Source organism: Parasteatoda tepidariorum, chromosome 7, assembly GCF_043381705.1.
Source record: "Parasteatoda tepidariorum isolate YZ-2023 chromosome 7, CAS_Ptep_4.0, whole genome shotgun sequence".
NCBI lineage: Eukaryota > Metazoa > Arthropoda > Arachnida > Araneae > Theridiidae > Parasteatoda > Parasteatoda tepidariorum.
Window position 1 is genome coordinate 63,964,296 of NC_092210.1, and position 17,204 is coordinate 63,981,499.

General features: G+C 29.0%; 2 protein-coding genes across 4 annotated transcripts in view; one reads left to right on the plus strand and one right to left on the minus strand.

The window, feature by feature from the left end:
• The window catches only part of LOC107452671 (prohormone processing protease amontillado), a 274,223-nt gene that overhangs the window by 232,046 nt on the left and 24,973 nt on the right, over positions 1 to 17,204 (minus strand). The window lies entirely within an intron of this gene.
• On the plus strand, positions 1,446 to 6,661 carry LOC107452678 (uncharacterized). 3 transcript variants are annotated; one of them, XM_016069229.4, is made up of 4 exons: positions 1,446 to 1,585; positions 3,245 to 3,382; positions 4,623 to 4,731; positions 6,314 to 6,661. In XM_016069229.4, exons 2-4 carry the CDS (start codon positions 3,286 to 3,288, stop codon positions 6,429 to 6,431), a joined length of 324 nt encoding a protein of 107 aa, XP_015924715.1. In that variant the 5' UTR covers positions 1,446 to 1,585; positions 3,245 to 3,285; the 3' UTR covers positions 6,432 to 6,661. The 3 variants fall into 3 exon arrangements, with proteins under 3 accessions (XP_015924715.1, XP_015924720.1, XP_071039627.1); XM_016069234.4 differs by lacking the exon at positions 1,446 to 1,585 and adding an exon at positions 1,599 to 1,716; XM_071183526.1 differs by lacking the exon at positions 1,446 to 1,585 and adding an exon at positions 1,684 to 1,810.

The window sequence follows — 17,204 nt, forward strand, 5'->3', positions numbered from 1 at the left end:
TATTCGGTTAAATTTATTTTTCAGGTTCCATATTTTTTTGCAACATGTGGGGTAAAGAACTATCATTTTGAAAACCAGAATTTCCGGAAAACCGTTACCATATGAATGAAAAAAATACCAAATTAATGAGTTAAATACTGCAGATTGTAGTTCTCTTTTTCAACTAGAACTATTTTTATTCGCACCAGAATCGTCCTCTCCATACAGTACTGAAATTTTACCAGAATTTTTTTCTCTCCCCGTTGTTAAATGTTTTCAATGAAACTCAAATTTCCTGATGTTTCAAAAATGCTCTACTATTGTTATTGGTGAAAGGATTACCTTAGAATCAGAAATTTCCAAGCTTAAAAATTTCACAAAAATCGATTTTATTTTCGTTATTTAGTTCTTTAAAGATTTTTTGTCGTAATTTTTTTCGAATTTATCTGAAATTATTTTAAGAAAAAATAACCATTCCCGACTTTCAGCACAGAATTGTAAATTTAAACACTTTTTTTATTTTAAAACTAACATAATTCTTTGATCGAATAAAACTGAATAACGAAAACATGTATATTTAGTTTGTAATTTTTATCATTATCTTTGAAATATGTATCTACGTAATAAAATTTGTTTGTTTTCTTTCATTTTAGTTGTTTTTCAGTTTTTTCTGCTTTTTTCTTTAAACTAATTTAAATTAAAAATTTCCATCCTAAAAATACATCAAAAACCTAATATTTGTATTATTTTGATTTTTGTTTTAAGAACTTCATGTTAAGTTTTCTTTTCACAACATGTCCAATGTTCATACAACAAAGCATTAGTTATATGTATTATCACTATCAAACATGAAGTACTACACTTTCAATACTTTTTTATTCAAAATGCCTTTATTACTCAAAAATAGCCTATATTTCATTAACTTATTAAATCTTGAACATATTTTTTCAAGCCTACACACAATCCACAATATAAATGATTTTCTGTCGCTAAGATTAAAATACGGAATATTTTTAATTTATTCAAGCTCACCCACAATACGCAGTCCAAATAATTTTAGGCACTGAAATTTAAGTCCGGTATATTTATATTTTTACGCTTCCCAACAATTCTCAATCAAACAATTTTTGAGCCCTAAGCACAAACCATAGTAAGTAGAATAAAATAATTTCATTTACCTTAGATAAAAAATTTTAAAACTAATCCTTTTAGATTTTGGTTAATATGGATGATTCAATAAATTCAACAGAATTTTAAACCAACTAAGAAACACTTTTTTTTTGTTAAGGAAGAAGAGTGTTCCAAAAGTTTTCTTTTATTTTTTATGAATCCCATCAAGGCTTATTTAAGCGTTGTTCTTGAAATTGATTACAATAAAACTATTTGAACAAACAACTTTGATGCTGCTCAGCTATCAAGTAAATTAAGATACTGGCCATGAAAAGAACATAAACTCTAGCTTCCACGCATTTTTGTGTTCACTTTACATCTGTAAACATTATTTCCAGAAAGCCAGCTGTATAATCTATTATTTTATCTTCCCGATCTAAAGTTGAAATGGTATGAATGATTACTACGATGTCAACATGGAGCTACTTAATATTCGGTAAGTGATTTTGACTCTTTTTCGGAAAAGTTTCATTTTTCTGTTTGCAAGTTTAAGCAGTATTATAAGAATGCACAATGTTTCGTGTTCCGAATTCAAAATTGCTTGAAAACATCTTCGAAAAATAGAAGGTTGAAGTAAACGTTTATAATTTACGAATTTCTTTTTATTAAAGATTGTGTGATAGCATTAAAAGGTTTTTGCCCTCGCCATTTCGAATTTTAGGTTCTATTTTTTATTTGTGTTTTCTTCATATATTTTGCACTTTTCAAATTTTTAATCATTATTATTTCATAGCTCAATACATTTGAAATATGTGGAAAATAAAAGAATGGCTTTATTACATTGGAAATAGTGTATTTGTTAAAATTAAATATTGAAACTTTAAACCATATTTTGAATTTTCCTTCTTCATCTCCACCCCTTTGACAGTTGAGTTTGTTCGATGGGGTGGAAGGTGACTAATTGATTATTTTTGGTGAACAACTAAAAGCTAGGGAAAAACATATTTTTTTTTATATTTACAGACTATTTGGAAATAAATATTTTGCTATTGGTTAAAATGTTCGATTTCATATAGCACCTATGCTTACATAAATATGAAGAAAAAAAATCTTCCTGTTTTTAATAAGTGTACGAAAAATAGTATTCCGTAAGTTTGCAATTCTTGCTAAAATAAATCTTTCCCTTTTCAAATTTTAAAACAAAAATAAACAAAAAAGAAATATTAAATTATTTTAGATTATAAAAACCAGGTTTGGCTTCCAGAAAAAGCGATTAAAAATTATGAATCATCTTTTATTAAGAGGAGTTTTAAAAGTATTGTATAAGCCTTACGGAGTCAATTCGGACCCATCAAAATGTAAGGGTAAATCAAATGTAGAGCTATCAATCGTAGAGTGTCAAACGGGGATTGCCGACCTGCTCTTTAATTATCTGTAATGTCATCATTGGGAGTGTCGAAACTTTTGTGAATGCATTTCTTGCTTCTTATTTTTTTTTGCATTCAATAAATTTCTATATACTTTTCTAAATTTGATCAACTAATACCCACTCAGTTATCTAATAACCTCTTGGTAATTTAGTCTGAAAATAACTGCCCCAAATAATCATATTCATTAACGAGGTGTTTAAAATATTTAGTAATAAGCTAGATCAGAATATTTCCCAGAAAGAATTCAAAACTAATAATTAATAGTGATTACATTTTTTTTCAATTGGAACCACTTTCTCCATTAGGTATACCAATTGAATAGTTTTCAAATATTTATAATAATAATGCTAAATCAACAATGACACGTGATAGTTATTTGAAGCTATAATTATATTTTTTCTGACTGATTTTCATTTTTCGATTTTTATTTTAAGAAAATGATGGCAAAATTTTCACATCATATTTTTCATATATCGTACTTTCATATTTATATTTTTCTTAAGAATTCCACCCAGAATGCTTTGAATTTAAAATTACGCAATAATAACTTCTTAAATCTCTTATAAATTTTTTAATAGCTAAATGTTTTGTTTCTTTGCTTTTTAATTGATATTTCTTTACGCATTTCTTACGCATATTAATTGAACAATCTAAACATAATTGCTGCTTCTTAAAATTTTGTAAATCAATTTTGATTATATTACTTCCTTAAAATTTTTCTGTAGTTTTGATACTGATAAAGGAGAATTAAACTAAGAAAATAAAGATGTTTTACAAACATATTCTTCAATTTTGGATGTTTCTTCTGTGTGTTCTGCAAGTAAAAAGCTATACCGTTACAATGCCTCTTGATACAAAGAGTGGTATGTATAAACATGTATTCAAACTTTCTATATTCAATAATCGTAAAATCAGCCGTCGTTAACGTACAGCGTGCAAACAAAATAGACTATCCTGAATAACTTTTGATCTAATGACCACGTTCTACGACTTAATCTTAATTGTTCGAAGGGTTGACCTCAAATATGTCAATTAATTAGTGGAAGACAATATTTTAAGTTACAAAATCAGACACAAAAACTCACTTTCTCTGAATAAACATACCATTTTTTCGACAAATTTGGATTTTTTACCCGCAAAGCTTAGGGGGTAGCCGCTATCTGGGAAATATAATATGTCCCGCATAGTTTGGTTAGAAGAGCTATCCAAAGTTAAGACCTGATGTTAATTTCATTTTTAGCTTATTTCACCAAATCTCGAGAACTTTTTAAGGGAATTGAAATATTTTGCACAGAAATACAAAATTCGTATGTCCAAAGATTCCATGAAAAAAAAAATTTTAGTAAATATTTATTATTTGTTATTAGTTTAATTAATAATTATTGAAACAATTTGATTTGTAAGGTATATAATTTTGTTACATCATTTTCTAAGAACTAATTTAACAAAATGAATTACAAAATTTTGAGGAAATCGGTAGATGACTTCCTGAGAAATTGAATTTTAATTACTCGACTTTTAAACCTTTGCAATACGGCTTTTATAAAAAAAAAATTATGCTAAAAAATGTATACCTTACCTCTTTATTCTAGTCTCATCAATCTAGTTAACTATATCCTACAACGCACTACGAAAAGGTTTTGAACTGAGGAAACATTTTCGTCGTACATTTGAGTTCATCGTGTTTCGTTACAAAAAAAGTGATTTCGTGACGAAATGATTCTCAAAATTAAAGAAGTGCTGCTCAAGAATTGCTGAATCGTCAAAAGTGAGACTTTTATTTCTGAGAGTGATGGGTAGCCTTTATTGTTACATTAAAAGAAGGGGACAACTAGGTAGAACATCCGTTTCTTTATTACCTCATATACCGCATATAATAAATACCCAAAGCATGTAGATAGCTGATATTAGTGTAGTTAAAGAGTAATATGTAGATAGCTGATGCACCTGATAACTAAGAAAATTTAATTGCACAAAGAATGAGAAAGTGTTAGCAAGGGTACTATAAATTCTAGATGATTTTTCTACCATTATTATTATAACTATTATTACAATTTTTTTTGCAGTTTATTATTATAACTATTTGCTATTTATATTTTTCAGGATTCTGCAATTCATTTAGATTTGGGAAAATTCCGGTTGGTAGAGTGATTTACAACTTTGAAAGTTGCGAGGTTACTGTTTGTGATGTCGGACACGCTGATGTGTACGGGTCAGTATTCTATTATTTCTCACCGCATATTTTTTATTCCTTCCTTTTTTTTCAGACAGAATCTTTTATATCTTTCTTTTTTAATAGAGCATGAACTATTTTTCCCTTACTTATAACTCTTTATAATATTTGAGATTTAAAATTATACTAAAGAAAATAATGTTTTTATATATTCATTTGTATATACTGTTATATTTTAGTAATTGATATAAATGAGGAATATCATTTAATCACTGTTCGTGAAATCATTGTCTATGACTGTCAGATACTATTTTTCTTGTTACATAATATTCTACAATAAAAAAAAGGAAATTTTTTTTTATCGTAGTTCATTTTTGTGTCAGTAAAATCTGGACCCTTCAATAAAAATTTCCATTTTCCGACATACAAGAGACATCAATTCTCTAGTGCAGTTTCATATCTGATGACAAAGCAAGTTTCAATTGTCTTCGGATTACAAAAAAGATAAAAAATTTCGACAACTTTTCAGCCAACTAGAGAGCTCAAACTTCATTTGAAATTCATGGTCTACAGACGATGCAAGCTTAAAGCGTTTCCTGTCCACAATCAGCAGAATTTATTTCCTTATCTGCGTCACATGGGATTTATCATCAATCAAAGTTCTGGTCACTTTCCAACTAACTAGTGTCCTCAGTTCCCCATTGGATCACTATGCTGGATGCTACTACTTTTTAATCATTGCCTGTCCACTACAAGCTGAATTCATATCTCCATATTATAATCAATTAAATTTATGGTCAATTCAAATTGTGAAAATTCAAAAATAACAATGTTTTAAATATTTTATAATATACAAGAGATAAAAAAAATGTTTGCTTATTACACGTACTAAATAGATTTATCGTTTTATGAATTTTACTGATCGCGAAATATTTTAGTGTCCGTTCAATTTTTTTTCTTTATTTTCTTTTTACCATTTTTTTACTTTATTCTTAATTTCTAGCGTCATCCAATTTTATAGCTTTTTGAGCATATTATTGTAGCTTGGAGCTTAGGGCACCTTTCAAACTTTTCATCCAATTTTACCCAAATCATCAAAATTATAGTTTTTAGAGCATATTATTGTAGATTTGTGCTTAGGGTACTTTTCAAACTTGCCATCCAATTTTATCCAAGTCTTCCAATTTTATTGTTTTTAGAGTTTTCGTTATTTTATATTTGAAGCAACTTTCAATTTGTGTCATTTTTCATTAATAATATTTTACAACATTAATAATATTTTAAATTTTATAAGACCACTTTAAAACATATTAATTTTCTCATTTATTTTATTCATTCAACATTTCCTAGAATATGAAATATTAAATCAAACTGTGAATGGAATTCTTAAAATTGTATATAAAAATAAATTGTACATAGAACAGATTGTTTAAGCATTTTGTCAACATTCTAAGATTGATAATATTTCATCTCGTATACTTGTTATTTCTAGTGCCTTAAAGTTGTCTTAATAAATTTATTTAACAAAATCTTTAAAAGAAGAAATAATTCTACTTAGTATAGACAAGTTAAAGATTTGAATTTAACATTTATATGCGGTATTTTTTAAATTTTATTTCAGGTGCAACAGTAAATTTGATCCAAATAGATGTACAGTAATAAAAGAGCCCGGATTAGGTGCATTTCCTGATTGCTGTAGAGATTTTATATGTACAGGTGATAATGCGTTTATTTTATAGGAAACAGTTCAAACAATTTCTTGAGAATTTCATCAGAAGTACTTAGTCTGTAACCTTGTGACTGAAGAATTGAAATGAAACGCAAGACATTTCATAATTAGCTATTCATCATAATCTATTCAATATTCTATATGGAAGCTATGCAATATTCATTGGCATTTAGTTGTAGAAGTAATCCAATGTGCGAAAGTGTCATATATTCACAATAAAAATTAACTACTTGATTTTTATTTTAGTCTCTTAGCTGGCCTACAAGAGAGATACTCGTACAGATAAATTAGTAAAAATATATGAAAACTAGATAAAGTACTATAATTTGCAAGCAGGACTATCATTGGAGCTATATTTGTGAAACTATTTTTTTAATTTTTTCTGAAATTTAAAAACTGGGTATACTGGAAATGAATACTACCTTCCATAATTTGAACAACAACAAATTGCATTTCAATGATGGTAATAACACCACTCCTTAAACTTTATTAATAGAAGAATTTTTTGAATAATATATGAAAATTAACAAAAAAGCTCTTCCATATTGGTATTTGACAAGGAAACATAGCTCTAAATATATAAAAAAAGGAGATAGAGCGCGCTAATGCTCTATTGTTTATATAAAATTTAAGAAAAATCATCATCGTATTATTCGCTGCAAATTACTCGTTTTTTTATGTTCTGTAATCATATCTCTGGCTAGTATTAAGTTTTTAATCTTTAATAACGAAGTTTAAAAGACTAATAATATTGTTCGTAATGTTAATGGCTTTATTAAGCTAATCTTGTAATATTATAAATACTATCCTCAAGCAATAGAGGTAACCATGGTAATCATCACTAAAAACCAAATTTTTGGCAATTTTAAAATAATGAAAATTTTTCTTTCTGAATTAAGTTTGATATATAGGTGATAAATAGGTGGCCATAAAAATCATCACTATGAAAGCAAAACATTCATATAAAAGGTAATAATACAGAAAATAAAACAATATTAGAAATCACTCTTATTTTCAGATATAATTGAGACGAATTTATATCTTTTTGTTAATTTGCATTTTATTTATTTATTTATTTTTATAAATTTGAAAGAAATTTTAAAGCACATTTGTCATTTTTGGTAGTGCTTTTCCTTTTTATTTTTTGCTTATTTTCTTTGCATATTACATGGGTTCTATATAACTTCTATATTCTATATTCTTTGTCTTATTACATGGGTTTTATATACTCGTAGCTTATGCGCAGCTAATAAAACTTAACATTTTCGTAATTATTTTTCTTTATTTCAATTTCATCCTTTTATTGTGTTGTAATTCTTGAGTATTTATTGTTTTGTATTGTCTTGTAGGGTCTTCATATATATCCCTTCATTGTGTATCTTTTTTTCTCCATTAAGCAATGAGCTCTTCCACTTCTACTATTTAATAATATTTTCATTTTCATTTAAAGATTTCACAAGTTCAAAAATTGACTTAGTTAAAAGAAATCGTTCAGAACATTTCCTTTTTTCTACAAATTTAATTATTTGGCACTATTAAAGTATGCAACTAAACTTAAAGAATAGTTGGAAGCATTTTTCCTTCAAAATATTATAAGTACCCTTCTTCGAATAACATACGATTCATAGGTAAATAGTAAACAATTACTCCACAACGAGTATTGAAACTTAGAGTTTGATTTGCTTACTTAGTTTGATTTCGCTGACTAGAAGACAATTACGCTTATTTTGAAAGTGCCCCAGGATTTCAGATCTCTTTGATTATTTTGTCATTTTGCTGCTTCAAGCCTACTTCCTAAATATCAAAGTTCAAGGAGCTCAATAACAGACTTCCTTTACGGATATATATATATATATATATATATCAGACAACAATATTGCAATATAATAGTTTTACAACCGATTTATTTGTGTAGTCAAAGTTATAGTTTATATTTTTGAAGTAATTTTTAATTGCATGGAGTGTCATTTTTAAAAACTACAGAAAGATGAGTCATATTGATCCTTTTTAGTGAAAAAACAATAGTAATAAAAATTCTTATATTATTGTCAAATGATTGTATTTCTTGGAAAATAATTTTGCTTTTTTCATAGGGATACTTTTAGAATAGCTTCCGCGTTAACACTGTTTGATCTTTAAAGTGTAATGTATTGTTTAAGGTAACTTAAGACAAACGCTATGCAAATTTTCTCTAATAAATAAGATTGACACAGGATGTTGCTTGTTTTTGTTTCGGAGCTATAAAACTCCAACACCTTATCTATTTTAATCAACTTATCAGACTTGTCTAAATTTTTCAAAAAATTAAGATTTCAGACAGTTTGATCGAAGTACCTCATCTCGCGCGGGCAACAAGGAGCTGAAATATACTGAGTTATAAGTTGGGTAAAAATTAAAAGTTCATAAATAATAAAATAATTAAATAAACATACTGAGCTATATTTTTGCTTTAATTATGGTTATTAATTAAGGAAGGTAACATATTTTAGAGCTATGTTTTAGTTTTAATGATGCTTCAAAATTTATTCGAAACAGATTATCGTTTTATCACTGATTGCTTTGCTGTCTTTATTTTACGCTTTTTATACATTTTACGAGTTTTTGTGAGAATAAAGTTTTAAAATATTTAATGTGGAAAAATTGGAAAGTGTCCCTTTCTTCCCGTATATCCCTGAAACGTTGAGGGAACATTTTAGAGCGGGGCATTTCAGACAGATCCCGTGAAAAGGCTGCGGCAGAATTTGGACTTGCGGTTGGTCATGACTGTCTTGCGCATCACCTCCAACGCATTGGTATTTTTACGAGTCCGAATTGCCCACTCAGTAGGAAATTCGAAGTAATGGATGGGAAGCACTTAATGGGATGTTGGGTTGTACACGGAGACTCCGAAGTGAAAAGATATTGGAGTGCTAGTCATCTGCTGATGAGTCATCAACTTTTTTCTCTTATCTACTTCATTTGCATATATTCTTCTTGCTAAGAGCTTGTCAATTTCTGCCATTGGAAATAAAAGTAAAAAAAAAAGTCTTAAAATTATTATCTCCAAACAACGTGTATTAAGGTGATTCTTTAAATTATATGTTTCAAATCTAATTTTCAAGTATGATTGAAATGCATATAAATTAAATCTTAGTCTGATATCTAAACATTTCATTCATTTTATATAAAGGTTTCATGTATTTTCAAGTTGTATTAATTAGTACGTAATTTCACATTCATTCACGAATGTATTAGTTGCATATCTTTAAATCTGCATTTCAAAAGGGTATTTTATTTGAAAAAAAACTTGACTAAAATACTAAGAATTCAATGAGTACGCAAAACAAAACCAGATTTAGAAGGAATACAGTAAGCTAGTGTGGCAAACAGGTGTGAGTTTTTATTTTTTAATATTTTTTAAACGATATTTTCACTATAATATTTTTTACCGATGCTTAGCTGAGGTAACATTCGTCAATTCAAGCGTATTAGGGCAGATTTGCTGGCCACTCTTTTAGGAGCACCATCGTGGGCTTCAGTAAGAACAGATAACACAGAGAATGAAAGAACATGCATGCCTAGACCGGGATTAGAACCCAGAAGCTTTCTGATGCAAGGCCATTTCCCTGACCCCTACACAGACTGGTGATATAATATTATACACATTATATTTTTCGCAAATATTGTATATCATATAAACCTAAATGTGCGACATTAAGCCGANTATATATAATATATTAATATATACATATATATATTATATATATGTATATATACATATATATAATTATTTAACTTTTAACATAAATAGTTTTTTTAAAAAAAAATATTAAAAAGAGGAGAAATTAATTTCCAGCTTTTGACGGTCCCTTGTCTATTTTTTTTTTAACTGCGACCATGAGCTTTGCTAAGCCGGTTCCCCGGATGGACGCTAGCATTCGATTTGTGTTGGTGCTCAAAGTACGTGCGCGGGAACCTTCAAGATTGGCTTTCCTTCTCTGCATGCTCAGGAGATAAAATTTGTTCTCTATTTTTGATTATTTATGTGTGACTGAAATTGCTCATTTATGTGAATTTAGTAATTTGAATAGATTTACCAATTTTATACATTGATTTTTGGAGATTAACGGCAGAGCATGTAGAGAAGGGGACACGTGTTATCTTCGAAGCTGAAGAGTTATTTTATGGAGTAGTTCCAGTGCTTCCTGAGCTATCATAGTATCTTAAATTAGATGTTCCCATAAATAAAAGAAAAGTGATCCGGAAGATGTTAGTCATTATTTCCATTTATGACCCGTGAACCTGGAGTATACTACACTATACCACGTGTGCCTGATGCAGCCGATACAACAGTTGGTGCGTGACCAGGATTCGAACCTTTTACCCAGAAAGTTACTAGCTTACTAGAAGAAAGATATCCAGGCGGTAGAAACCTGATATACAGTGTAAAATTTTTTTCTGCCGAAGGTGAAAAATTCGTTCATTTCGTTGGGGGTCTGACCAAATCATTTAATCAAATTTAATATTTAATTATACCATTCGAAGCGGAATTTAATGCTCTTTAATTTTATTGAAAACAAATTTAGGGGAAGATTCATCATTAAGATGTTATAAATTTTTTTAAAAAATTCCAATAATTTCGCAGTTTTTTTACTTTCAAAATCTTAGCTCACATCAGAAACCATCGCACACTCATATTATTCGTATTTGAGATGCCATAAATGTGAAAAAATTATTTCAGTTTCTGGGAATTAGTTCGAGGTGTGGTGTTTTCTAGGTCTAATTTAACTGGGCTATTATTCATTCATTTGGAGAGAAAAATACACAACACATTACGATGTAATATTATGTTCAATGTTCCTCTTAAAATAAACGCAAATGAAAATCCTTAGGGGACAATGCAAGAAAAATTCAGTCGAATTAGAAAGCTTTGCAATGCAATTCCAGTTCTCCAAACTAAATCTGTGAACCAAAGGAAATTGGGCATCAAGAGGAAAAAAAAAAACTTTAAAAATAAAATTCTGACACAGGGTAGAACGATACTCCCTAGAACATAAAGGACCCATAAACAAGAAATTTAATTCTTTAGTAGTCCAAACGTAATGACATCTTTCGTAATTGCCTCCACTGCGCAGTTTATGTTCGTTATGTCGGACTGCAAAATTAATTCGTGCTGAGATCTTCTCTTGTCTAGGAGGTAATGGTTAGAACACTTCATGAATACTACCAGTATTGGTTACCCAGTGCTTTACCACTATTAAGTCACAACAATTTTTTCCTCCCTGCTCGGTAATCATTTCTATTCTGACAAAAACTGTGTTTTGCTATGGATACGATTTGGCATACCTTTTGGCATACGATTTGCTAAAGTGACCTTAAAATAACTAACATATTCGTCTCAAAATCTATTTAAAACCCGTTCTTTGATATCATGATTTCCCTTTACCCTTTCTGCAATTTCTTTGTACATTTCAGAAACGTTTGAGTACTTCAATCGAAAGTCATTAGGGCTCGTTTCAGTTGTTGCTATATTTAGCGTGTTCGTTAATTTACTTACTCAAGACTCTTTTCCTTAAAAGCACCGAGAACGTAAAATAAGTTTCACCGAATGTCAAATATTCCATTAACAGTCGCTATATTGGAAGGTGGAATTCCTTTCAAAAGGACAATTTCGTCGTAAAATGGTTGTACTAATTTTAAAACAGAGGATGAAATTTCAAAACTAAAATTAAATAAATAAAGGAAGGAATGATAAAATGTTTGTGGATATTTTTAAGTTAGTCACTTTTTTTATTTTGCACAATATGTATTTTTTGTGCTTAGACAAATGCCTAGTTCAAATAGCAAATGGCGAAAATGTGTATTATACAACACTATATATATATATATATATACTTATAATTCAGTTGGATTGAGTAGAGAGATTTAGAAAAACAAATTAAAATCAATATATTAAACTATTTTTCAAATAAACAAATAAATAAATAATATTAAAGAAATTAACATGCTTTTAAATTACGTCAAAGGTTCCTACTTGTTTTTAAATGCAAAAAATATGTAACAACAGTAGAAATTTTAAATTTCTCCTTAAAAAATATATCATGCAACATAGTCATATGTAGTCGTACATGCGTAGTCAAAGTCGTGAGCATTCCTTCACTCTTTGCATTCCAAGTACTCTAAAATGCCATTTGTACTAATCTGTATAACAATAATAGAAATTTTAAATTTCACCTTAAAAAATATATCATACAACGTAGTCATATGTAGTCGTACATGCGTAGTCAAAGTCATAAACATACTTTCACTCTCTGCAGTCCAAGTGCTTTAAAATGCCATTTGTACTAATCTGTATAACAATAATAGAGACTTTAAACTTCTCCTTAAACAATATATCATACAACATAGTCATATATAGTCGTACATGCGTAGTCAAAGTCATGAACATACTTTCACTCTTTACATTCCAAGTATTTTAAAATACCATTTGAACTAAATCTGATCAATGCATCATTTAAAATCCATAACACAATCTTTTAATAAAATAATTAACAATCATGAAACAATGTGGTTACTTAGTATTAAGTATCGATTTTTTTATGTTCCATCACTTGGTGCATCGAGTTCAAAGGACTGCAATTATATCATTAAAATTAGTTTTCATGAACTGTAGTGAATAGCGGTACCTAAATTGGAGATGTTAATCACAATGACTGCCAAATAAGTATTTGTAGTGATTGATTTGAACTCGGATAAAAATTTTTTTAAATTTCCTTACCCAAAAGAGTACTCCTTAGTAAGGCTTTTGTGCATGTACTTTCATTTTCCCATACTTTATAATGGTCTATTGCCAAACTTTCTTGAATTTCATACAGAATTGCACAATCTTTTTTTACCTTATTTCTTTTAGAAGGTCAAGGGCATTGATATATCATCCATGGAAGACTGTTCTTCCTATATCTATCTCTTGCAGAACAATGGATTATGTGTCAGTCTGACGTAATCGATCCAGGGTTCCATTCCACAGAAATAAATGATTGAACGCGAATCGTTCGCATTCTTTATATGAATTATGTTATAAGATATTTTAACCAATAATGACAACCACATATATCAATATAATTTTGTCTTATTCACTCTTTTATTTAACCCACCACCACTTAATAATATTTCCCAAAGTTATTTAAATGACTGTCTGGATTTTAGCCCAAGTTTCATTGTCTTAATCCTGACTCCAGACTAATTAAATTTCAAAACCTGATGAGCTTATTTGCTTGGAAATTTCATTCGAACTTAAATCACTGTAACGGTTGGTTGGTTCTACTGCCACTTGCCACACGGGCAAGCCTAGATATTGTTTCAGGTTTAGAAAAATGCATCATGAAAAGGATTTAAATGTATGAAAAGTGGAAGAGTTTAATGATTTTAGAAGTCTTTTAATCGAATTATAATAACGAATCTCAAATCTAAATTATTAAAAAAAAACTTAAAATATTATTCTTAATTGATAAAATTTAACTAACTGCTGGACTGCATAACGAACGCTGGGCCACAGAATTTTAAAGAAATATACCTAAAGGTTCCTAAGCAGACAGAAAAAATATCTCTGACTTGAATTTTGATTATAAGCATTCTGATCACACTGTCCTGTATGATTCCTAAAATCTTAAAATACTTTTTTCTCGAAGCTCCACTATCCAAGCATGTCGGACTCTAAATTCAAACGAATGAGCAATTCAATGCATGAAATCGCTAACGTCACCAAAAACGGGTTTTACAAAACTGAAGAAAATTTAAACGTTATTACAATCAATCAAAATACGATTAAACAAAGAAAGTTCCCTTTTAGTTTTATTTATCTAACAAAGTAGGAAAGGCGTTTCTACGTTTGGGCCTATAAGTTGAGCAGTGGGGGAAATACAAACGATGCCATTACTCTCGAATTACTAAAGGGTCAAATTTCTTGTTTATGGTAATCCGTACTGAGGCATTCTCTCTTCCAGGAAGTATAGATACAACGCAAAACATTTTCATAACACTCTTTTTATATCTTTTTATTTCATAACACTCTTTTTACTGGAAATCATGAACGAACTAAATAGAAATTATTAATATTCCTTAAAACAATATCGCTGAGAAAAAGTGGTTTTAAAATATTCAACTTATCTGGTTTGGTTGGTTGGTTCTACTGCCACTTGCCACACGGGCAAGCCTGCTTGGTGAAACCGAGCAAATTTGAGGCAGTGTGTGCGTTTCTTGTTTTTCAGTGGCGCCATCTATGGCCAAAAATTCTACTTCTGCCACATCATACGTCACACCCGTTCATAGGGCGAACCCATTCTTACATCCATCCACAGATCGTAATTTTGACCTGAATTAGAGAACGATCGATCTCCAATCCAGTACCCCCTGGAGGTATTGATTTGTTATGGGAACGGAGGACTTTTGCGACACGACAGATTTAACGTTCATCAGTCACTTTACTACACGGGGAGTCTTCGGCTGGCGGGGTTCGAACCCACGAACTCCCGGACATGGGCCCAGCTACCGACCTGACTATCCCGGCAAATGTACTTATCTGATACATTATACTAAAATCATGATAAAAATGTCACGGTTTTACCATTACTTTATTTTACAGAAATATTAATATAAATAAATTAATAACCCAGCAAGATGTTGAGAATTTAAGAAATAGGAATTAAGATTGATAAAATCCATGATGTGTCTCAAACAAGAAATCTTTCTTATGAAAATAATCCACTAGGTCAAAATAATCCCTCTTTATTTCCTGACTGGGCGTCATGGGATATCCAAAAGAATTACAGAATCCACATCTTCAAAAGTAATGATAATCAAAGAGGGTTTCCATGTCCACATAATGAGGTGCATGTAAAACTGTGGCTGCAGTAGTAATCGATATCTTTACTCTATCGATAAAAAATCTTTTTGGTATATACACTATCCTACAATAATGGATGAGACACTTTCAGTTTTCGGATTTTTTTTTAAATTTCTCAATAAACACTTAGAGGATTATTTTGAAACTTTAGAGATAATTAGTTCATGCGGTTTTTCATACTCTTCAATAAAGTTTGAAACTTTCAGATGTTTCAGGAACCGTCAATAAATTACAAAAGAGAGCAAGTATTTTTGAACACCATTATGCCAGAAAAATCAAGCAATAAGTTTGTAATTTATACCGATTGCTTTGATTATTATTTGCAATAGCTGCATGAAATTTCATAAACCTAACTTAAATATTTATTAAAATATGAATATTTTCATTAAAAAAACTAATTTTTTTGCCTTACGTTTGGTTGCTATAACTTTAAAAATATTCAATAAAATTTTTGAGCAATTTAAGAACAGTTACAAAATTCCATCACAGTCAGGTGGCCGAACTATTATTGTAATATTATCATTTATTATTAAAGTTTGTCTTATCAAATGAAGTTTCTTCAAAATGAAGTTTCTGGAAAACCCCTTATCATTTTTTTGCTGTTTTTAAAGAGGTACAAAAACTATTTAAAAAATTAATTGAAACTCTTTAAATTTTTAAGATATTTGAATCAGGCTTTCTTCATTAGTTAAAAAAATAGGATTAGCTACAAAATTATGAAAAAATTCTTTTTTTTTAATTTTTCAGCTCATGCACAGAATAAAAGAACTAATTTAAATAGTCATATTTTGCGCAGTTTCTTAGGAATTTCTTGCCCATTTAAAACAATAATTTTGAAATTAATTTTTAACCTGTACCAAATATTTTTAAAATTATATCAAAAAAACGTAAGTCAAAAAAATTATTTTTTTATTAAAATGTCCATATCTCTATAAAGGAAATTTCATGAACTTTCATGCAGTCATTGCAAGGAATAACCAAAGTGATCGGTCCAAGTTGCAAGTTTATTGCTTGATTTTTCTGACATAGGGTGTACAAAATACTCGTACCTCTAAAGTTACAAAGTAATCCTCTGAGTATTACATATATATATATATATATATANAGTTAATAACAATTCTTTTAAAATTCATGCATTATTAACCAAAGAATTCATTCTCAGTATATATATATATATATAGTGAGCAAAAAAAACGGACCATCAGAAATATTTTTTTGATCTAATGATCGAATCTTCATAGTTTAGGACTCAGTCTTAATGTTTTAAGGGCATGATTTTAAATATGTTAATTAATTAGTGTAGTCAATGTCTTAAGTCACAAAATCAAACACCAAACTTTGTTTGTACTTTGCCTTTTTTCGATGAATACGGATTCCTGACCTTAAAAATATAGGAGGTAGACGCAATCTGGAAAATTTCCCTTAATGTTAATTTTAATTTTATTGTACTTCCCCATATTGTTAGAATTATTGTTAGAACAAATTGATTAATATATTTGAGGTCACCGCTGTGAACTATTAATATTGAGTCCTAAAACCTAAATATACGGTCAATAGATCAAAAGTTGTCAGCTTGTATTTTGCGCACTTTACATAAGATTACATATATATGCCAACTTTTCTTAAAATAAAAACCCAAGATTGTTTTTGTCTTTTCAAAATAGTAAAAATTTCTATTAATTGATATAAAATTAAGCTATGCTGTTATTAAAATTTTGTTTTCATTAGTTTCTTTTTTTAAACTATCCTCCCTATCTTTCGAAAAATTAAATATCTTATTCAATTTTGAAATTTATTTTAAATTTAAAAATTAATTAAGAGCAGATTTATTAGAATCATTTTCTACTTTAATTAAAAATTAATTAGTGTTTTATTTCAATTGTTGTTCCCTTTAGATAATTT